The 23,629-nt window shown below is 35.8% G+C and overlaps 1 protein-coding gene across 2 annotated transcripts in view; it reads left to right on the forward strand.

Moving 5' to 3' along the window:
* The first annotated feature begins 135 nt into the window (after positions 1–135).
* INTS13 (integrator complex subunit 13) overlaps positions 136–23,629 on the forward strand; it is a 28,539-nt gene continuing 5,045 nt past the window's right edge. The window contains exons 1-15 of one of the 2 annotated variants that reach the window (XM_032473499.1): positions 136–668; positions 1,645–1,880; positions 3,904–3,978; positions 9,581–9,783; positions 10,175–10,255; positions 11,700–11,790; positions 13,156–13,284; positions 14,989–15,073; positions 17,414–17,503; positions 17,690–17,797; positions 18,902–19,080; positions 20,198–20,368; positions 20,615–20,769; positions 21,083–21,313; positions 22,993–23,132. In XM_032473499.1, the coding sequence (XP_032329390.1) occupies positions 1,656–1,880; positions 3,904–3,978; positions 9,581–9,783; positions 10,175–10,255; positions 11,700–11,790; positions 13,156–13,284; positions 14,989–15,073; positions 17,414–17,503; positions 17,690–17,797; positions 18,902–19,080; positions 20,198–20,368; positions 20,615–20,769; positions 21,083–21,313; positions 22,993–23,132 (1,963 nt within the window). In that variant the 5' untranslated portion in view covers positions 136–668; positions 1,645–1,655. The remainder of the gene's footprint in view (positions 669–1,644; positions 1,881–3,903; positions 3,979–9,580; positions 9,784–10,174; positions 10,256–11,699; positions 11,791–13,155; positions 13,285–14,988; positions 15,074–17,413; positions 17,504–17,689; positions 17,798–18,901; positions 19,081–20,197; positions 20,369–20,614; positions 20,770–21,082; positions 21,314–22,992; positions 23,133–23,629) is intronic. The other variant, XM_006184557.3, reaches the window with a different exon arrangement.

The raw sequence follows: 23,629 nt of genomic DNA on the forward strand, positions 1-23,629 counted from the left end.
GAGCGATTCATTTGAGGCCGCTAGCTGACATGCGCGAGAGGTAGGGGCGGGCCATTTCACGTCCCTCCCTATTAATCTACTCTCAAGCTTTCGCTCGGCCTCTCGCAAAGTCTCGCGAGTTTTGCTAGGGGCACTGGCCTGGGTGGAGAGACCGAGAAGGGGAGACCGAGTGGGAGGGCCTTGCGTTTAGGGGACGGTGGCTGGTTTAGCCGCCGCTGTGGTTGGTGCTTCGCTGTTGGGGAGGCTCTCAGGTCGCCCGGATCAATCTTCCCAATGCGTGATTGAGAAAATTAGCGGGTAGAAGAAAATCTTGAGGGTCGGAGGCATTTTTTCCCTTGGCTCCGCCCTCTTCCTGTTAGGGACCCGGACGGCTGGCCCACCGAGGGGGAAGGGCAGTTTGGCGGGGCTGTCGAAGGGTGCTTTGCGCACGCGCCAGTCCGAGTGTGTGAGTGTTTGTGTTCACGCGCAGGCGCGCGCGCGCTCCTGCATTTAGGAAGCCTGGGAAGGACCGGTGTGCTATGAGATGAGCGGGGAAAGCATAGCCCCCTGTCTTTGGTGCCAGGCACTCCTGACTGTGCGCTGACCTTCCCCACCCAGCCAGCAGCCTTTTCCAGAGAGGCTGTGGTCCATAGCCTCTGTTCGTTTTCACTGCAGGACCAGGCACGAAAGTAAGCGAACCTCGATCCTGAGGTCTTCCCTATCCACTCACCTTGTACTTTCCACCCCCCACTCTCCAGCAGAGTGTGTCTAGGTTTCTCAAAGAAGAGTTTTGCATGAAGGGGAAATGCGTTTGAAAGCAGGAGAAGAAAATAGCTGGATTGTAAAACGTCGGTTCGTTTTGATGAACACTTTTGCTCTGTTTACCATGTGCTTTTCGAATGTGGATTGTCTATTCAGTATGAGATTTTATTAGCGAAGCAAGGGAGTTTTTAGAAGAAAAAGTTTTTAAAAGTTCCTCTTCCCCATCAGTGTGATGGCAGTACCTAAGTTTTTCTGTTCTACGTGGTAAATTACTGTTGTTTCAAAAGCTAAGGGGAAGAGTGTGAATTTGAGGTCCTTATTCCTAATGCTAAGACCTGATATGCACGTATCTTAGGAGATGTTATGCTTTGGGCTTCCCTTTTGTTGTCACTCTTTCCAGTTAATTCTCCCCCACACTTTTTCAGAAGTCTTGAGTTTTTTTGGAGGGAAGCCCCAAAATGCTGACTTATGTTAATTGAAGGGTTTATATGTGCTTGATGTCAATTAGCAAGGATCATCAAAAGTGTATTTGAAGAGTATTTGCTGTTTATTATGTTTGGTATTATGGAAGGGAGTAAAGTACAAAATATTTGTAAAAATGTTTTCTTCTGACAAATTTTAAGTTCATTCAAAAGGCAAAAAAAAAAAATGCATGGATTGTATTTTGCCTGTGACTGGTAGAGAGACCCCTTAAGATGCTGTAGCTCATCTCTTGAATTGATAGTTACTTTCTGGTTATGACCTCATTAAATCTTGTCCTTTGTTGGATAAATTTCTTTGAATACTGATTATTCATATTTCCTATCAAATCTTCTTGAGGAAAAGACACATCAATTAGAAATACTTTTAAGATAGTAAATGTCATGTGTAAGATGTTTGGCTAATGTATTTTATCTCTTACAGGTTGAAACAAAATGAAGATTTTTTCTGAATCTCATAAAACAGTATTTGTTGTGGATCACTGCCCTTACATGGCAGAATCATGCAGACAGCATGTCGAGTTCGATATGCTGGTGAAGAACAGGACCCAAGGAATCATCCCTTTGGCCCCCATATCTAAATCATTGTGGACTTGCTCAGTAGAGTCTTCCATGGAATACTGTAGAATAATGTATGATATATTTCCTTTCAAAAAGCTGGTGAGTGTGAATTACAAGTAAAATCATGATTTGGGGGATGTGCTTAACTGCCTATTACATTTTTTATATATGAGTTTGCTGTGGATTTGACTTTCAACTGTTTATTTACTACTTTACAAATGTGGTATATAGAACTCCCCTTTGGAATTAATATGTGTATTTAATTGGGGCCAGCAATAATAATAACAGCTAACATATGGAGCACTTACATGTGCTTCGTATTTATTAACTCCTTTAACTCTGACAACAGTCCTATGGGGTAGCTACTGTAATTACGGGGACGGTATTCAAACTATATAATAAGCAGAATGGAACAGGCACGGAGCGTTGAGAACTGTTGCCAGCATCAGCAGAAGGGAGGTTGGCTGTAGGCAGTTTTGTCAGAGCGTTTTGGTATGTACCACCTGAAGATCAGCCTTGTTTATTACTGCCATGATGGAGATGCAGAAACTGAGATAAAGAGAAGAAACTTGCCCTGAATCATATGACTAGTTAGAGGCAGAATCAGAATCTGAACTGGGCTGGTTAGAGTTTTAGTGACTGTTTACTAAACTGCTGCAGAATTGGGAAGAAATGCTCTTAAGAATGCTAAGCAGAAATTGTTTTTATCAGAAGAAAATTTGAAGATTGTTAGAAATTCCAAGGGTGAAAATTATCTTCGGATTTCAGAATCTCAACTGTTTTATTTTGGGAAGGTCATTTGGTTAGCCACAAGTGGGTGAGTTGCTTTCTGTCTCACTTGGAGTAGCCTAGGCCGGGACCTCGCCAATTAGACTGGCACAAGCAGGGCAGTAACAGGAAGGCTGAGTATAGAGAATCTAATATATATTGTGCATTCAGATATATTCCAGATTTAAATTGTGTTTAGTCCCTCTGTAAATTGTGCATGTAGGCTAAAAAAATTTACATATATATATATATGAGAGGAGGCATGATGTAGTGATTTTAGGGGGCAGATTTTGATTCACATCCTGGCATCATTGGACTACCAGCCATATAACCTTGATCTTTTTGCTTAATCTCTCCAAGCCTCAGTTTCCTCCTATGTAAGCATGACACCTCCTTCCTGTGATTGTTGTGCAATTGCAGTGAGGTTAATGTAAGTAAAGTGGCTACTAAAATACGCTCCTGTCAGACGAGCCTTAGGAGAGAAGGCTACTTACCAAACTTGCTGGGGAAGCAAAGCTAGTATTTCATGGGTATTTGGAAAAAAGATCATGAATTAGATCATATAGTCCAGGGGAAAGAAATAATCTCGCCCTCCTCCCAAAAGAGAACATAGCCATCATTTGGTGTACTTTCTAATACATCCTTACTGTCACCGTATTATCGCATAGTGGTTTTTTTTGTTTGCATTTTACTTTCTTTAAAATTTAGAGTAAAGCCCAAACCCATTCTTTCGGCTTTCAGTGCCCTGTGTGATACGGCTATTGCTTATTTTTCTGACCTTACCTCCTACCTCTCTGCCCACTTTGACCTTCACGTTTTTGAGGGTACACACTTGGAGGCTTTTGCATTTGCTATTTGCTATACCTGGAATTCTGCCCCCAGCTCTTTCCATAGCTGGTTGCTTTTGGTCATTTTGGATTCCCCTCAATTGCCACTTCTATAGAGAGCCCTTCTCTGATCACCCAACCTGAAGTAGCTAAAAACAACTTCTTTTTCATAGCATTTATCACTCTTTGAAATTATCCTGTTCATTTATTTTTGTTTATATTCTCCTTACACTGCCCTCTATCTGACTACATCCCCGAACCCCTGGCTTTCCCCATTGTTAGCAGCAGAACTGTTTGATTCATCACTGTATTCCCATATCCCCAGTGCTGAGAATAGCACCTGGCATGTGACTATAACTATAAAATGAATGAATCAATCAATCAACAAACCTGTGCTATGGACTGCATTCTCTGTTTATATTTATATTGTTTATATTAAAACATTTATAATAAAATAAATATCTTAAATATGGTGTGATGGAGTGGAATTGGAGTTGAATACTAATTATTTCTTTCAACTCTATTAGGTGAATTTCATTGTGAGTGACTCTGGAGCACATGTTTTAAATTCTTGGACTCAAGAAGACCAAAATTTGCAGGAGGTATGCTTAGGTTTTGAGCTGTGACCGTTTTTGAAAATTATGTGAACATGGTAATACTTTCTTTAAAAATGATTAATTTTTAGAAATTGGTATAATATTTGTACATAGTTTTAAAACATCAACTACTACTAAAAGAAAAACAACTGTTTAGAGTCCAGTCTTTGCCCGCTTTCTGGAAGCAAATTTTCAACTCTTTACTTATCTAGTATTTACTTCCGTATTTGTAAATAACATGTTTTTACTGCTATTTATATAGAGTTCTCAATTTAAAGTTTATTTATCATTATTGTTAATGGGAATTTACCTTTTATACTTCCTCTCACCCACACCACTATGACTGCCCCCTCCCCTTCTCTCATTTACTTAATATTGTTATATCAGAGGTTTTGGTTAATTAAAAATTCCATGTTTACATTATGATGTCTACGTAAAGCGTTACCCGCTGCTAAGCCAAGTAGGGCATGTGGTTATTTCCTTTCTTTTGCTTCTTTTAAGATTTTATTAAGACAAAGTTGACTGGCAGCACTGTATAAGTTTAAGGTATACAGCATGATGATTTGACTTACGTGGTATTTCCTTTTTTGTAAAACTTTCTGTGTGTTCCTGGAACTTATCATTTCCTTTTTTTCCCCTTTAATTTACTTAGTTTGCTGAGTATCTGTTGCTGCTTTTCCTCATGTCTCTACAAAACTTCTTGATATTTTTATCATTGGTGTATTAGAAATTTAGCAGTTTTTTTTTTTTTTTTCCCTTGAAAAACTTCTTGGAGCGCAGTCTTCAGCTGCAGTTTGAATTGGTTGCTTCCTAGGCCTGGTGCCCGGCTGTCTCCCTCTCCCCCTGTTTTTCAGATCCTGACTTTTCCCCTCTATTTTGGGGGGTGTAATCTCTTTTTTGGGTAGAATACAACCTCCAGAATTCCTGTAACTTACAGTTTATTGATACTTGGGGTATAAGAATTTCAGGTTGGAAATAATTTTTTCCTCAAAATTCTGAGTGCCTTCCTCTACTGCTCTACAGCTTCCAGTGTTGTTGAGAAGTTCAGTATTAATCTTTTTCATAATTTCTCTCCGAAAGCTTTTAGAATCATTTCTTTCCTCCCTTATGTTCTGAAGTTTCTCAGTGATCTGCTTTGGTGATAGTCTTTTCTCATTCATGGCACTAGGCTATTATTCTTCGGGAAAATCCCCCTGGATTGTTTCTTTGATGATGTTCTTGTCTCTGTGTTTCTGTGTCTTTCTGGAATCCCTGTGAGTAGAGTGTTGCATCTTCTGGATTCAATTCCTTATTCTTTTTCTCATTGGTCCTCTTGTTGTTACTCTCCTTTTGTGAGCCTTTTCCTATTTCCTTTTAACCCTTATATGGAACTTTTTTTGGTGGGGGGGAGGTAACTAAGTTTATTCATTTATTTATTTTTTAATGGAGGTGCTGGGGATTGAACCCAGGACCTCATGCATGCTAAGCACACACTATACCACTGAGCTATACCCTCCCCACTGGAACTTTTTATTTGATCATATTTTTAATTTCCAAGAACTTCTACTTTGCTCTAATTATGTCCATTTTTCTCATATCCTTTTCTTGTTCTGTGGGTATAATTTTTTAATCTGAAGGTATTACTAATATTTATTCGAAGTTTTCTTTTGATCTCTTTGCATTCATCTCATGTTGAGGCCTTTCCTAAATGCTGGCTAGTATTTAGCTACGCAGCCTTATTTAAAAGCAAGGCACTAAATGTACAGCAGATGAGACCATCTGCATGTTGTGGAGTATTACTGACTGGCCTTCATCGTAGTTCAGTCGAATTGTTTTCCCTGGGAGACTGCCAGCTGTCGGACTGGACAGATCCTCTCTCTGGAACTGTTCAGTGTCTCCAGAGAAGACCTGCCTGTGTGCTGCAAACTTGGCTGTCTGCCTTCTGGGAGCCACAGGAGATGGTAGGTTTCACCATCCAGAAGTCAAACCTTTACTCAGTCTTTCTGTTTTTGGGCGAGTACTGTGCTGTCCAATATAGTAGCTACCAGCCCTGTAGAGCTACACTTAGCTATTCTATAGCTACTATTTACATTTAAATTAATTAAAATTAAATACGATAAGATATAGAACATTTCCGTCATCACAGAAAGTTCTTTTGGGCAGCACTGGTCTAGTCTCTTACCCTTACCCTCTGCTGTGCTTTGTGGCCCCCGTGCTGGTACCTTTCTGGTTCCGTTCCTCCGAGGCATGCGATTCTGTATGTGGGGGGATCAGGAAGAGGTAGGCACTGACATGGGTAGGCTGTGAGTAAGATTAGGAGTCCGGCTGTTCCTCATTCTGACTTCAATCCCTTCATGGTTTTCAATATCTTGCCTCACCCCTGCTTTATGTGGTGCTTGATAGCTCCAAGTCCTGAACTTCTCCTGGATTCTGACAGGCAGATCAGCTTGCCATTTTGCCCTGGAGGCACTTAGATTTCAGCATAGCCAGTCCTACTAAGTCCGTTGCCCTTTCTCCATCCATTTTCATACAGTCTTGCTGACATCTCTTGTTTGCTCTCATCTCCTCCTCCATTCCTTTGTTTTTGCAGGTTTATGTGTTTTTTCCCCCTCTTTGGTGTTTGGTTTCTTAAATTAAGTTCTTTTACTACAGTTTTAATGGAGTTTTAGGAGAGAGCAGAAATTAACCCATGCTCAATACATCAGATGTGTACGTTTTAAACATTTGTCTCAGGATATTGAGCTTACGGTAGATTACCTTCTTTGCATTTGTTCAGTTGGGTAGAAGACTTCAGTTTACTACCAGTGAATATGAACATGAGAGACAGGCATTAGTGAAATATTTGAATGTATTATTTAAACTCTTTTATGTTAAAAATTTTCTATTAATGGATGCCCTTTGGTGGAAATAATCTCATCCAAATGTGTTTTAAATGGGACTGTTTTTTTAAATTGAAGTACAATCAATTACAGTGTGTCAATCTCTGGTGTACAGCACAGTGTCCCAGTCTTGCATATACATACATTTATTCATTTTCATATTTTTTTCTAAATGGGACACTTTGTAAAGAAAGTGTGTTTATCACAGTGTTTGGTCTTAAAATGTTGTGATTAATATTATAATATGTAAACATTTCTAACCTTTTTGTCTTTTGAGGTAACTCACTGAAACGGCAGGGCGGGGACTTTTATTGGCTTGGCTTTGCATTTGTATCATTTCAGAATGTTCTTTATTCTTTCACTGCTTTAAAAAATACTAAGGATTCTATACACTCCTCCTGTACTATCTTTTTGAAATAGCACATATTCTGCTTGCTTTCTTTCAAGAGGCACTGTGAAAGAAGCCTGAAGCTTTTCTAGTGTATGAATAAAAATAAGTACAAGTTCGGATAGGTTTTCCTTACTGCACCTCTGCGGTGCAGTAAAAGGTATGCATTTGATGATAATGGGGGTACTGATGATACAAGAATTACTGCTTCCGTCTGCTTTCTGAAGGTGAAGGCACGTTATATCTCACTCACTGCTTTTAGCGTATGATCAGAAGGGGAAACTCCAGTTGTGAAGGCAACTAAGTAGCAAATCACTGATGTTTAAGATGATACGAAGTAATTGACATTTTGTATAAATTATGTGTAACCTTGTCTATGTTAACACATTTAATGTTTAGCTTTGGTTATCCATGTGACACCTTTCTCTAGTTATTGTGAGTAATGGTGAGAAACAGTTGAAGTAGATTGATTGAAGAATGCATGTTTTCTTTTGGCTCCTTCGTTGTGCTGGTGAAGGAACTGAAACTCCCAGGGGCCAGAGGTTTTTGACTTCCACACCTGAGTCCGGGGCTGTTTCCCTTAGAGCACATATATACCTCTATTCTATATATCATAGGTTTTATGACAAAAATTTGTCAGAGTCAGGAGTTTTGGTCTTATTTTTGTTGGTTAAATTAAATGAAGTTTGAAGGTAGCAAACCAGTGGGGAGCAGGTTCTGTTGTTAGTTTCACTTTCAGATTAGGAAAGGGCGAGGGGAGATTGACCAGGGTCACACAGTATTAAAAGGCAGAGCCGGAATTTCAGTGCAGATTTATCTGCCTCCAAAAGCTAAGCTTGCTTACTGCTGCTTTCCCAGGATCACAGTACCCCCTCCCCTAAAAAGCAGCTTTTTATTGAGCTTCTCCTGTGTCGCAGTGACTTCATATAGTCATATATACACAGTATTTTTTTCTTTCTTTTTTCATTACTTTTTATGAATTGGTAATAACTATGTAGTTTAAAAATAAATTTTACATATACTTGCATGTATATACATATGTACGTGTATATGTGTGTGTAAGCAAAAGCGAAGCCTTGAAACATTTCCCATTCATCCCCTGCCCTGGTTAGTGGTGTACTAGAGGCTGCTTATACCAACGTGGAAGAGCTATCAACTTTGCATTCAGTGAAAGCTTGAAATTAGTGATTATGGTAGTATTTAACCATAGATACTGGCAAGCATTGCAAATTAGGGGTTTTTTCCCCTCTTTGGATAGCTGGTTACCAGCACATCAGTGTTTGTCCACACCACTATTAGTTTTTAATGGGTCCTTCCAGTGTACCTTTATGCATATATAAAGCAAAATCCTCACACTTTATTCTTTTCTAAGATTGTTTTGGCTTTCTGGGTGCCTTGCAATTCCATATGAATTTTAGAATCAGCTTGTCAATTTCTATAAAGAAGTCAGCTGGGGTTCTGATAGAGATTACATTTAATCTGTAGTTCAGTTTGGGTGATATTTTCGTCTTCACAGTATTAAGTCTTCCAGTCCACGAACATGGGATGTTTTCCATTCATTTAGACCTCTAATTTCTTTTAATAATATTTTGTAGTTCTCAGAGTGTAAAATTTGCATTTCCTTTGTTAAATTTATTCCTAAGCATTTTATTGTTTTTGGTGCTTCTGTAAATAGAATTATTTCCTTAATTTCAATTTTAGATTGCTCTTTGCAAGTAGATAGCAATATAGTCGGTTTTTGTGTGCTGGTCACGTAACCTGCAACCTGGCTGAACTTGCTTATTACTTCTAAAAAATTTTTTAATGGATTCCTTAGGATCTTCTACACACAAGATCATCACCTGCCACATAGAGATAGTTTTACTTCTTCCTTTCCAGTCTGAATCCTATTTATTTCTTTTTCTTTCCTAATTGCTCAGGTTAGGACTTCTAGTGAAGCACTGAATAGAAGTGATGAGACTAAACTTCCTTCTGACCTTAGAAGGAACACATCTTGAGGAAGTTCCCTTCTATTTCTAGTTTGTTGAGTGTTTTTATCATAAAGGGTCTTAGGTTTTGTCAAATGCTTTTCTGTATTTATGGAGATGATCATCTGATTTTTAAAAATTCTGTTGCATATTGCATATTTGCATTAGTTAATTTTCAGAATTTAAATCAACTTTGCATTCCTGGGATAAGTCCTGCCTGGTCATGGTGTATAGTTCTTTTTATATGTTGCTGGATTCAGTGGGCTAGTGTGTTGTTGAGGATATTTGTGTCCGTATTTATAAGGTACATTGGTCCTACAGTTTCCCTTCCTTGTGGTGCCTTTGTCTGACTTGTGCTTATTCTTGTCCACGTGGTTGTTTTCCCTTTCCCTTAGCTCATGGCAGCACTAGCTGCTGTCGGGCCTCCTAACCCACGGGCAGATCCAGAATGCTGCAGTATTCTGCATGGGCTCGTTGCAGCAGTGGAAACCCTTTGTAAAATTACAGAATACCAGCATGAGGCTCGTACTCTACTAATGGAGAATGCAGAACGAGTTGGCAATAGAGGACGAATAATTTGCATTACTAATGCGAAAAGGTAAGATGTTAACCCCAGTAATTCTTTCACTGAGGGAATTTTAATGTCCTGTTGCAGTTTTTATTTAAAAAGGCAGGGACAGCATGTAAACATTTAAACATATCACGTGTGGCCTTTCTAATATCAAAGTTCTATTTATCCAGTTCTAAAATAAACACTCATCTCAATGAAAACTATTTACTTTGTTATCATGTAGGTCAATTTGACTTTTTCTCACTAGTGTTTTCATTTAGTTGGTTGTTGGGTGTCATGAATCAGCACACTAAAGATAGTTCCTGATTAAAGTAATTTTAAGTGCCTATAACAGGATATTACAGCTGAAGAGTACTTGTTAATTTTTTTCTCTTACTGTTTATTTCTTTAAATTGGTTATGTCTTTTTTATGCCATAGTGATAGTCACGTGCGGATGCTTGAGGACTGTGTTCAGGAAACAATTCATGAACACAACAAGCTTGCTGCAAATTCAGATCAGTAAGTATAATCCACAAATGGAATAAATATTCCATTTTATGGTCATATATATTTCACTATAATTATTCTAAAAATTCTAGTATTGGTAGCATTCCCTTAAATTCTCTACTGGCTCTACAAATCAGTTGAAAAATGTATGTTTGATCAGAAACTTCTTGTCCCATTTTCCCTTTCACTTTGAAATTTAACTGTTTGCTCAGAGGAAAGGTGATCAAAAGGATAAAATAATACATAAATTTATAATGCATATTTTTTGATGTCTTGCTCTCACACTCTGTGTTAGAAATCTGTAAAATGAGCAAATTGTTGGTGGCATTATTCAGTGTGTACCAAATCAGAACATAATGACTGATTGAGTTGTATGAATTTTTAAAAAAGAAACAAGCTACTAAAGACATGTTTGGGACCATTGCAATGTGGAGTCTGTGTTAGGCTGAGTTACTATTAATTTTCTAGGTGAAGTACTGGTATGACTGTTAACGAGTAGGGTTGTTCTCAGCAGGAGAAGGAAGCATGCTGAGGTGTTTAGGAATGAAGTATCATTTCCTCTGCAACTTACTCTCAAATGACTTAGTTAAAAAAAAAAGTACACTTATTTAGGCATTTATAGAGACAAAAATTATAGCTAGTGGTGAATGTAGCTTAAGGATATATGGGTGTTCATTGAATAGTACTTTTCTTTCAATTTTTCTGTAGGTTTGGAAATTTTAGAATAAAGAGTTGGCTCTCAGAACAAACTAGTAGTTACCAGTGGGGACAGGGAAAGGGAGAAGGGTATTATGGGGGCAGGGATTAAGAGGTACAAACTATTATGTATAAAATAAATAAGCTACAAGGATATATTATACGATATGGGGAATATGGCCAATTTTTTATACTAACTATAAATGGAGTATAACCTTTGAAAATTGTAAATCACTGTATTGTATACCTGAAACTTTTATTATTGTATATCACCTATACCTTAGTAAAAAAAATGAAATGAAATAAAATGGAGGCGGCAAAAAATAAATAAATAAAATAAAAAGCTGGGAGCAACTTTTTAGCATTACAAATTCTGTGTTCTTGGAAATAATCAGTTATAGGTAATAATATTGCCTGAACTTGTCCTTAAAAAAAATTAGTAAAAGGGAAATTAATATACAATATATTCATTTTCTCTGTGGCAGTTACTATTGAAAATTATACCTGATTATAAGACTTTTCCTTTTATTTTATCCTACAATACACAGAAAATTATTTTTGCATTTGAATTAAATTCATGTAAATTATTCATTAAATGTTCATACAAGTACAGCAGTTTTTCTAAATATTTAGCTTTTATGTTAACTGTATTATCTAATTATAGAGATACACTTGTTTTATTATACTTTTTATAGTTTACCTGCCTGAACTTTTACATAGTATGTATTCTTATATTCTAAGTGAAAAGTTTCTCTTTAAGTCTCATGCAGATTCAGAAGTGTGAACTGGTCTTGATCCATACCTACCCAGTTGGTGAAGACAGCCTTGTGTCTGATCGTCCTAAAAAAGAGGTGAGTGCAGAAGGAATGGAAGAAAGATTGTTTGTTGTTAATTATTATTAATAAATGCTGAGAAGTTTTAGCCTGAAAATGATCACATTGCCAAAATTTTCTGCCAAGAAGATACTTAGAATTTTAAAAGCAACCTGTATGGCATAACACCTAGATTGGTTCTTCATGTCATAATGGTATATTTTAAAAGCATTTTCTGCTTTTCTTGCCTGTTGTTGTTTATTTTAAATAAATGTGTTGTCAGACTGTCCACATTTGTATTGTTCCTCAGAGTTCAAGTGTTGTAATGGTGTTCAATTGCTTTAATGACTTTTTATTCTGTAAAAATCTTTTTTTCCTCCTCATTAGGAAAACAATACACTCTTTAATCAAAATACACTTCTATAACAAAGAAATTAATTTTATCTCTCCAGAGGAGGGAAAAGCTAATTTCCAACCTTGATTTTACTTTTTAAATAAATTTGAATAATTTTAAAGGAAGAGATGAATCTGTTGATTATTCAATGGATTCATATCATGTAATATTCTTCATCAGTGGTCTGTGTTTAGAAATACAGATATATGTATTTATGTAATTATATTAAATGTTTATGTTCTTAGTTCTGGTTTTTCATTTAGCATTATTTAATATAAACATATGAAGTATTAGTCCATAAATTTTTTATAGTTGATTGGTTTTTTAGGTCATCTCTATCATGTGTTTTAGGTGGTTTCCAGTGTAAGCCCATTTTTTGTTAGCTTTTTTCTGACTCTTGTTAACATGACAGTATATTGGCTTTACTTTGTGATAACTAAATTTTACTTGCAATAAATATTATTACCCTGCAATGAGTAAAATTTTGTGTTACCTTGTTATAAGGAACTTTCGGCTGCCGTATCGCTTTTACTGATGACAAAATACGGTGTTTGTAGCGATTTCCATTCTTTGTAATAAGCAGTTCTGTCTGCAGGGGTTTGTCCTCTCCACAAAATGGATTATTTGTTCCTCAGTATTTCTGTGGGCTACTTCAAATCAATTTTGCATTTATATAAATATAAGTAAAATATTAATTAAAATATATATTTTAATCAAAGACTAAGTTTCAAGAGGACAGGGACTTTGCCTGTTCACTGCTGTATCCTCCAGTAGCTCACACAATTTCCGGCAATTAATACAGTAAGTTCTCCTTAATACCTATCTGTTGAGTAACTGAATGTGTGTAAGTCTATTACTAAAATAATGATCATGGTTAATTTATGGACCTTTTTTTTTCCCCAAATTCTTATAAGTGAAAGTACTTAATTTTTATGGGTTGAAGTAAAATATTTTAGCACTAAGTTACAATGTGTTAATGTTCTGTGGGTTTTTTTCATACTTCTCTGTAGTTGTCCCCTGTTTTAACCAGCGAAGTTCATAGCGTTCGTGCAGGACGGCATCTTGCTACCAAGTTAAATATTTTAGTACAGCAACATTTCGACTTGGCTTCAACTACTATTACAAATATTCCAATGAAGGTAGGCAGTTCTTTTCCTATTTTGAAAGCTCTGCTTTGCTTTTTAAATATTTGTTTGACATATATTATTTATTTTAATGAACCTTAACTTTTTCTCCCCATATCATATTTTCTGTTTCGCTAGCCCACATTCAGTGTCTTTGACCAGGTTAGTAAATAATGAAAAGCAACAAGAAAGGATCACAGAACAAAACGCTGTATTTTTCTTTTTAATAAGAACACTTTATATCAGCTTTTGTTTTTTATTTTTTTCTCGTTATTTTCATCAAAATATAATTTCTATCTGAAATGATTACTTTTTCTGTGATTCTTTTCCTGACAGTTGTTATTAGATTTTCCTTACTTTATATTTTGTAGTAGATCTTTTATTTTCTATATTTTTGTTCTTTCCTACTTAGTATATAAAGGTGCTTGTAACTGATAGGTCTGACTAGGGAAAAATAATTCATAGTTTTAAAAAAGTTTATTACTCCAGCTGAAAAACCATCCATATGAGTCTTATAATTTTACTAATGGATATTCTTAGGAATCTATTACATTTTTGTCATTTTCATTATATTGTCATTTTGTTGTCTAGAATCAGCACAATGCCTGGCCCATAGTAAGCTTTAAATAAATTTTTACTGAGTGGAACTTAATTTTATTGATTATGTTTACAAATATAAAATAGTCACTATATCTAAAAATTTAAATTAGCTTGCTTATAAGTCCAGTTTCATTTTTTTGCCACCATATGATGAAAATTAAATCGCATGAGAAATGTAATCTTTCCATTACTAATTTCCTCCTAACTGACTGGCTCTTTAATGAAAAATTACAGCCTTAACCAATAGAACAGTTTGAGTGAGGAAGCAATTGATAAGTAAAGTAGCATAATAGGTGTACTTTAATATATATAATTTCATGAGTTTTAAGAAAAACACGCTGAGGGTGACAGATACCTTACTGTTTAAATTTGACCACATTTGTGTGCTACTGGTTTTCAGCAGCTCACATTGAGTGTTATGTTGGCTGTGGGTTTGTCTTAAGTAGCTTTTATTATGTTGAGGTATGTTCCCTCTGTATGCACTTTGGTAACGTCATGAATGGATGTTGAATTTTATCAGCTGCTTTTTCCGCATCTGTTGAGATGACATGTGGTTTTTGTCCTTTCTCTTGCTGATGTGTGCTGCTGCTGTGACTCTCCAATCTTTGTCTCTTGCTTGTAAATAGATAATATTGAAGTTTCTATCTACTATCGAGGAAAAACAAGTTACTAAACTTGTTTATTAGTCTGTATTTGCCATTTTATATGATTAGTGTTTGCTAATTTACTGTAGGTATTTAAAGATGCTATTTCCTCCTTTGAACAACTATTTCACATTGAATTTATGTAAACTATTTCAATTACATCATATCTGTGTATAAAGAATATTGTCAAGACGGTGCATTCAGAGTAAAAAATATCTTTGAATTTCTGGATGAGTTGTCTTTGTTAATTCTGACATAACATAAGGAAAATCACTTATATTTTATTAGTGATACATAGCCAGTTTATATTGCTGTGGAAAATTATTGCATCTTTAAATAGATTAATTACTGAGCAAACTCTCCCATTATTATAGCTAATTGTTGGGTATATTTAATCTCACTTTAAGCAAAGTGAATAATTAATAACTTCATTATTTTAAAAACAAAACCAAGTTATTTTAAATTTTACTTTAAGGAAGAACAACATGCTAACACATCTGCCAATTATGACGTGGAGCTACTTCATCACAAAGATGCACATGTAGATTTCCTGAAAAGTGGTAAGTAAGAGACATTGGAAAGTATTATTTTGTAAGATCTGACGTGGGAAAGCACACTAACAGCTTTGAGAAGTTCTTCAGTAAATAAACCTGATTGAGTTTAGTTCATCCCTTTCCAAACTTATCTGACAGTATCACCTATTAATGGCCATGGAACTCGTGTTCTGTTGAATTTACTTTGGGAAAGTCTAGGCTAATGGGACAGATACAAGCATACCTCATTTTATCGTGCTTTGCTTTATTGCACTTCGCAGATGTTGTGTTTTTTACAAATTGAAGGTTTGTGGCCACCTGGGTTGAGCAAGTCTGTTGGTGCCATTTTTTCAACAGCATTTGCTCAGTTCATGTCTCTGTGTCGCATTTTGGTAATACAATATTTCAGACTTTTTCATTGTTGTTATATTTGTTACGGAGGTCTGTGATCAATGATCTCTGCTATTGCTATTGTAATTGTTTTGGGTTGCCACAAACCGTACCCATGTAAGATGGTAACCTTAATGGATAGATGTTGTGTGTTCTGACTGCTCCACTGACTGGCTGTTCCCCACCTCTCTCCCTCTCCTTGGGCCTCTCTATTCCCTGAAACACAGTATTGAAATTAGGTCAGTTAGTAACTCTGTATTGGCCTCTAAGTGTTCACATGAAAGGAGGAGTTGCATGTCTCTCACTTTGAATAAAAAACTACAAAGCTTAGTGAGGAAGGCATGTTGATAGCTGAGACAGGCTGAAAGCTAGGCCTCTTGTGCCAAACAGTTAGCCAGATTGTGAATACAAAGGAAATTAAAAGTGCTACTCCAAAGAACACAAGGATGATAAGAAAGTGAAACAGCCTTATTGCTGATACGGAGGAAGTTGCAGTGGTCTGGATAGAAGATCAAGCCAGCCACAGCATTCCCTTAAGCCAAAGCCTAAATCCAGGGCAAGACCCTAACTCGCTTCAATTCTGTGAAGGCTGAGAGTGGTGAGGAAGCTGCAGGAGAAAAGGTTGAGGCTAGCAGAGGTTGGTTCATGACGTTTAAGGAAAGAAGCTGTCTCCATAACATCCAAATGCAAGGTGAAGCAGCCAGTGCTGATGGAGAAACTGCAGCAAGTTGTCCCGAAGATCCAGCTCAGATGATTCATGAGGATGACTACATAGACAAAGTCTTCTATCAGAAGAAGATGCCGTCTAGGGCTTTCAAACTAGAAAGGAGAAGTCAGTGCCTGGCTTCAAAGCTTCAGAGGACAGACTGACTCTCTTATTAGGGGCTAATGTAATCGGTAGCTTTAAGTTGAAGCCAATGCTCATTTACCATCCTGACAGTCCTACAGCCCTTCAGAGTTACGCCAAGTCTACTCTGCCTGTGCTTTGTAAATGGAACAGCAAATCCTGGATGACAGCACATCTTTTGAGAATATGGTTTCCTGAGTATTTTAAGCCCACTGTTTAGATCTACTGCTCAGAAGAAAATATTCCTTTCAAAATATTACTGCTCACTGACAGTGCACCTGGTCACCCAAGAGCTCTGATGGAGATGTACAAAGAGATGAACAGTTTTCATGCCTGCTAACACGACATCCATTCTGCAGCCCATGGACTAAGGAGTAATTTTGACTTTCAGATCTTAAGAAGTATATTTCAGAAAGCTATACTTCCCATAGAAAGTGATTGCTCTGATGTATCTGGGCAGAGAAAGTTGAAAACCTTCTGGAAAGGATTCACCATTCTAGATGCTGTTAAGAACATTTGTGATTTATGAGAAGAGGGCAAAATATCAGCATTAACAGGAGTTTGGAAGAAGTTTGGTTCCAACCTTCATGGATGACTTTGAGGGGTTTAAGACTTTGATGTTCATTATTATTTTAACATCTACAGTTTACTGTAGACTCCATTAAGGCAAAAAATGCTCACTATTATATATCTTCTTATATATTTACCGTATAGATCCCTCATTTTATGTTTCTTCTAATAAGTTTATTGGGATTCACTATAATTATTTGTGCATTTTAGATTCCCAAAGCTTTCTTTGAGTACATAACTGTGTAATTTTATCATTTAATGGTGTCAGAGGGGAGCAGTTATAGATTCTAGAAGTTTAAAAAAGTGTTAGCTGTTGGCTTTTTAGTGTAGTGACTGAAATGACTTTTGTTAATGAGAAGTTTGGAGGAAAATATTTATTTTAATCATAGTTAATATCTAAACTTTATTTGGTATTTTCCTAGAAGACTTTATAGTAAAAGATGTTATTCTAGAGGTATTTTCTTTTACAGAGCTTAAAAACTCTTTTGGAAACCTTGGTAAACATTTGAAGTTTGTGATCTATTTAGTAATGTTACTATTTCTCTGACTTATTTTTAAAGGTGATAACCACTTAGGTGGCAGCAGTAGAGAAGGCTCATTTAAAGAAACGATAACATTGAAGTGGTGCACACCAAGGACGAATAACATTGGTAGGTATTTAAAAACAATTGAAAGAGAAGAGAATAAATGGAATGGTTCTTTAAGTATTACGTGGGGATCATTTGTTTCTTCTTGAGTTTTTGTTTTTCGTTGTTTCAGGGGATCAAGGAACACGTGGGTTTTTTTTTTTTCCTCTTTTAATTGTGGAAATATTTCTTTATATTCTTTCAAATCAGTGTGTTCTTCTGTTTCAGAATTACACTATTGCACTGGCGCTTACCGAATTTCACCTGTAGACGTAAACAGTAGACCCTCCTCCTGCCTTACTAATTTTCTTCTAAATGGTAACTTTCATCATTTAATTGTTTTCACTGAGATTTTTACAAGTGAAATCACTGGTGAGAATATGTGAAAAATGTGAATTCTGGAAGGCTGTTTTCTTCAGTATAGTCTAACCATTTTATTTCCTAAAACTGTTTTAAAGTTCCATAATTGTAAATACTATTTGACAGTTTCAGTTTTACTAATGTTTAAAAATAAGATGACTTCATGTCTTTCAGACTGTTGCATCTACGTAAATTTTACTTAGTATGGTTTTTAGTATTTTTAGTTTAAATATTTGACATTTAGAGTCTAAGCTGATTTTGGGGGGACGATAGAATAATCCAGACCATTTATCTTGGCCTATTGAATTTTAAATTACAAAATTTATATGGACTTATTTCCCTTTAAACACTATACCTTTAATAAATAAACATTCTATTTTCAACACTGTACCACCATTCTTATAGACAGGATGTCAAATCTGTTGTTTCCTTGTGTAAAAAGTCTTTTTAAAAGACCAGATTAACTGCACTCCACTTACTAAATCTAAATTCTGCTGGCTCCTCTGGTGATTCTTATAATAACTAGATTTTGGAACTACTGCTGTAAAGAGTTACTTTGCCTTTATCATAAGGTTAATTTAATTGTTATATGAAGCACAATTTGATTATCAGACCGTGTAGAGTCCAGATTAAACAGCATTTGGTCACGTAGACTAGAAACCAGTTAGTGAGTTAAGACTGTGCCTTCTCCCCCAGACGGCTTGTAGCTGTGGCAACCTGAGGGTTCTATGTGCGTTATCCCACTTTCTTCCTGACGTCCAGGAGAAAACTTTTATATGAACTTGCAATTGAATGAACAATATAACCAAACATTATACCACAGACCACTATAATTATTTTGGAAACCTGTCTGTATGACTGTGTAAGCTGAGGGTAAGCAAGAGAAAGCTAAGGCCAGAATTCAGAGTTTTACGACTTGAAATGCAGATATACTCAATTAGCAATGCTGGTTAAAATATGGAGAACAATAAACAAAATGAAAAATCTAGACATCAATCTTAAGAGAAAAATTAAGAACCCTTTTGCATTTCTTTACTGACAGAATAATCTTGCTTTTGACAGGTCGTTCTGTTTTATTGGAACAACCACGAAAGTCGGGTTCCAAAGTCATTAGTCATATGCTTAGTAGCCATGGAGGAGAGATTTTTTTGCACGTCCTTAGTAGTTCTCGATCCATTCTAGAGGATCCGCCTTCAATTAGTGAAGGATGTGGAGGAAGAGTCACAGACTACCGGATTACAGTAAGACTCTAACTAATCTATAAATTTTATATTTTGAGTCTGTCATCATTCAGCGAGTAGTTATTGAATGCTATTATGTGCTAAGATCTGTGACAAAAAGAAGTTTAGAGAAGTTAATTTTCTTATTATTATTTTAATTATTAATTTAATTTAATATTATTCCTGCAGTACTTGCTCAGAAGAACTATTTATCACTAGTCTTCCTTATGTATTTGTGTGTGCTGAGAAGTATCTGGATGGCATTGACACACTGGAGTTACAGGAAAGAATGGAAATTGATTCAAATTAATATTTTAGGGGGAACTTTCTAGTAACTCAAGTGCCAGCCATAAACATTTGAATATTTGGATTGCTGCTCCTTTGAAATAATGCTGTAAATTTTTGTATTACTGAGAGATGCATACAAGGAAATTGTGCCTATTTTGGGTAGAAATTGTATTGTTCTAATTTGAGTTTTTCACTCCCTCACCCCTCTTTTATATTCAATATTTCATGACTATACTTTTTGAGGTGGTTATAAAAATTAAATGTGAATGATATATATGAATATACTTTGTAAACTACAAAGTTTTATGTACTGTAATTAATCATTTTTGATCAGGCTTTTTATTTTCACATAGTTTTTTAAATAAGGAGAGTCTGGTAACTATTCATTATAGAAAATTTAGAAAATATAGATATCTTTAAAAATAAAAAACAGAAACTATGAATTACCTATAATTCCATCATTCAGAGATAATCACTTAACATTTTGATGTTGCATCAAGGTAATTTTAAGTAAGCAAAATGGTATTGTAATGTGATTAACTCATTCTTTTATCTGAATATAATAGAAAAGAGTTACATTACAGAAGTGAACAAAAATGAGTGTTTTAAAAAGTGGAAAGAACCATTAATGTATTTATGTTTGAGGTGTTCTTCCTCTCCGTTGTATAAGGGCTGATAGGTTTCATGCTCAAAAAGAAGGGAAAAAATTGTGTGTTGGGGAAGCTGTTAGAGGAAATGCTTTGTTGCGTATCACAGGATGGAAGACATCAGGGGAACAGACTGTTACATGTAATCCATACTGAAACATTAGAAAATAGTTTCTAATTTTATCTTATTTGGTTATCATTAGGATTTTGGTGAATTTATGAGGGAAAACAGATTAACTCCTTTTCTAGACCCCAGATATAAAATCGATGGAAGTCTTGAGATCCCTTTGGAACGAGCAAAAGATCAGTTAGAAAAGCACACCCGCTACTGGCCTATGATTATTTCACAAACCACCATTTTTAACATGCAAGCGGTAAGTGGTTCATAGTTTGTTTTTCTTCTAGATTGGGTATATATTGTTTACAGATTCCATTTATCAAGCAAAGAGTGAAATTTATGAGTTTGCTACAGTTAAAGAATCAGTGATAGAAAATTGAAGTGATGGTTATGGATTATCTCACCATGATGTTTAAAATCAATTCGAGTTCTGCCTAGATGCTTTGGTACTTGTATTTCAAGACAGACTTTTCTTTTTCTTTCTTCTTTTTTAATCTAACAGGTAGTCCCCTTAGCCAGTGTTATTGTGAAAGAATCTTTGACAGAAGAAGATGTGTTAAACTGTCAAAAAACAATATACAACTTAGTTGATATGGAAAGAAAAAATGATCCTCTGCCTATTTCCACAGTTGGTACAAGAGGAAAAGGCCCCAAAAGGTAGGTTTTTTTCATACTTTCTCATATATCACATTTACTTGATACTTACTGTTTTTTTCAGCTGACTTATTCCACGTGTAATTTATATGTTTGGGAGTATGTATACACATACATGTGATTAAGATGAAATGATACAGAATATAGAATAACGAAACTAAACCCATTATAACTTAGAATTGCACCATTAACTATCTGGAAAGAGAAAGGAACCCCGTGTTTAATTGCATCTTTTTGCTTTATCAGTACCGAGTGACACTTCCATATTATTTAAAAGAGTATTTTGTGAGAACGTTATTTTAAATCTTTACTTTAGAGATGAACAGTACCGCATCATGTGGAATGAATTAGAAACGCTTGTCAGAGCCCATATCAACAATTCGGAGAAACATCAAAGAGTCTTGGAATGTCTAATGGCGTGTCGGAGCAAACCCCCAGAAGAAGAGGAACGAAAGAAACGAGGAAGAAAGAGGGAGGACAAAGAGGACAAGTCGGAGAAAGCAGTGAAAGATTATGAACAGGAGAAATCTTGGCAAGATTCAGAGAGGTGATTTGTTGATGTTAATATAGCACTGTGGTGCCTTTTGTCAAATCACATTCTGCATATAGCACATGTGAACAGTCAAACCTTATTTATTAGTAACTCATTTAATGTGTTTATTGTAGCTTACTGTGATTTTTATCATTCTTAAAATCTGGAAGGTTTTTCTTGGCCTTAGAGAAGTATAATTTTTTTGTTTGTTTTACTGTTAGGGGCAAAGACAGTGTTTAATTCTTTCCTAATTAACTTCTGAAAATCACACTACATGATTTTTGGTATCGGTAGTTGCATTTATGTGTTATGAATATCAAAGACATAGCTTTATGTCTTTGTTCAGTGACTGTTAAATGCCCGCGATGTGCCAGGCATTTGGCATAAGATCCTTGCCCTGGAAGAATGTGCAGTGTTGTGGTAGAGGCAGGCAAACCAGCGGTGGCAGGCAAACCAGCAGTGGCGGCCAAGTGTGGAAGATGCTGTTATAAAAAGAGGCACGGCGGGGGGTGGGGGGGCCATGTAGCTCACTTGGTAGAGTGCCTGCTGAGCATGTACGAGGTACTTAGTTCGATTCCCATACCTCCATCTGAAAAAGAAAAAAAAAGATAGAGAAACCAAAAAAGAGGCACAGGAAAGCCTTGAAAGCATGAAAGATCATAGTCTTAATTCTGAAAACCTTTATCAATAGTACACTCTTTTCCCTTAGTTCTTGATTTATATAGTGATATCAAGGCTAAATCTGAAAAAAACATAAAAAGTAATAAAGGTTTCCAAATAAAAATATCATTAACATAGTAGTTGGTTTCATTTTCTACCTTCTTGCCAGAAATCAGGCAAAGAACCAGGTAAGTATTATAATGGCGTTGTAGTCGGTCCCTCAGAAACAACAGAACTTAATATGGAAAATTTCAAACATATACGGCAGTAGAACAAATCAGTTATCAAGTCATGGCCAATCTCATTTCATATATATCCGCATCCATTCCCCTCATTACCACCACACTCCGCCTACCCCACAAGGATATTTTGAAGCTAGTTCTGGAAATGGTATGATTTCATTCATAAATAAGTAGAACACTTTAATCTCTTTGGCCTTAGAAGTTTACTTCTTCCTTAGGGCTTCTGAGCTTCTGAAACAGAGTGGTCTTGCTTTAAGAAGAGGAGGGAAAGAGTATTCTCATTCAGATCTTCAGGTGTATGAAACTCAAAATAAGCTTGGAGTTAAGTTCCTAACTTGTGGAATATAAATACATTTCCACAGTCCATAAACTAGGGGACAAATGCTAGTAGATTTCTTAATCTTCTTTGTAATTTGTAGTATTTTGTCAATATCTTTAGAAATTAAAATTATGAAGTATCTTCCAAAGATCACATTATTGCTGGCCGTTTTAATTTTATCTTCTTAAAATTTCCTCCATTAAAAAAAAATAGCTTCATTTTACAGCTAACTGCATTACTGATTTATTTCTCTGCAGTAAAGGAAAAGGGAAACTTGTGTTTAAGTTCATTAAGCTCTCTTACCCGATTTTAGATTGAGGTTTGGCTGCTGATTAGTTCCTAGGTTTACGTTGAGAGAGCAGATACCTTTTAAGACTAATATGCAAAATCTAGTTTAATTATTGAGCCATTTAGATTTCTAAGAATTTAAACTTAGATTTAAACTTAGTTTTTACTGTTTGTCTCTTTAAAAGATTAAAAGGAATCTTAGAACGTGGAAAAGAAGAGTTGGCTGAAGCTGAGATTATAAAAGATTCACCTGACTCCCCAGAACCTCCAAATAAAAAGCCTCTTGTTGAGATGGATGAAACTCCACCAGTAGAAAAATCGAAAGGTGAGACAGAACTGCGGTAACTGTGTTCATAAAAAGTTTTCCAATTTAGATCTGTTGTGCAGGGTCCTTTACTGCTCTGTATGAGGAGGAGCTACTCACTGTTCCTCATGTGGCTTAGAAGACCCTTTGTTCACAGCCTTGGAAAATATAGGTGGTAAATATATTTGTCAGCTTTAAAGAAAACATAGTGTCATATGTTTATTAATGAAGCCTTTGGAAAATAAGCACTTTTAGTATAAAGTCTGTGTTTTAAGAAATTTTAATTACATGAATTTGAATCTGTTTATGTTCCTAACACTATGCTAAGTGGTAGATTATTGAAAACCAGACTCTTTGTCCTAAACGCTTACTGAATTTAGGGGAGGACCTAATATCATCCATTTATTGATAATTTAAAATGTCATGTGAACGATTTTCAGAAAAGGTATTATGAACAGTATTCTTACTGTAAAAGCCTTTTATGTCTTATTTATAGACTGAGAAGCTCAATTTCCTCT

The sequence above is a fragment of the Camelus ferus genome, chromosome 34, assembly GCF_009834535.1.
Source record: "Camelus ferus isolate YT-003-E chromosome 34, BCGSAC_Cfer_1.0, whole genome shotgun sequence".
In the NCBI taxonomy this organism is placed as follows: domain Eukaryota; kingdom Metazoa; phylum Chordata; class Mammalia; order Artiodactyla; family Camelidae; genus Camelus; species Camelus ferus.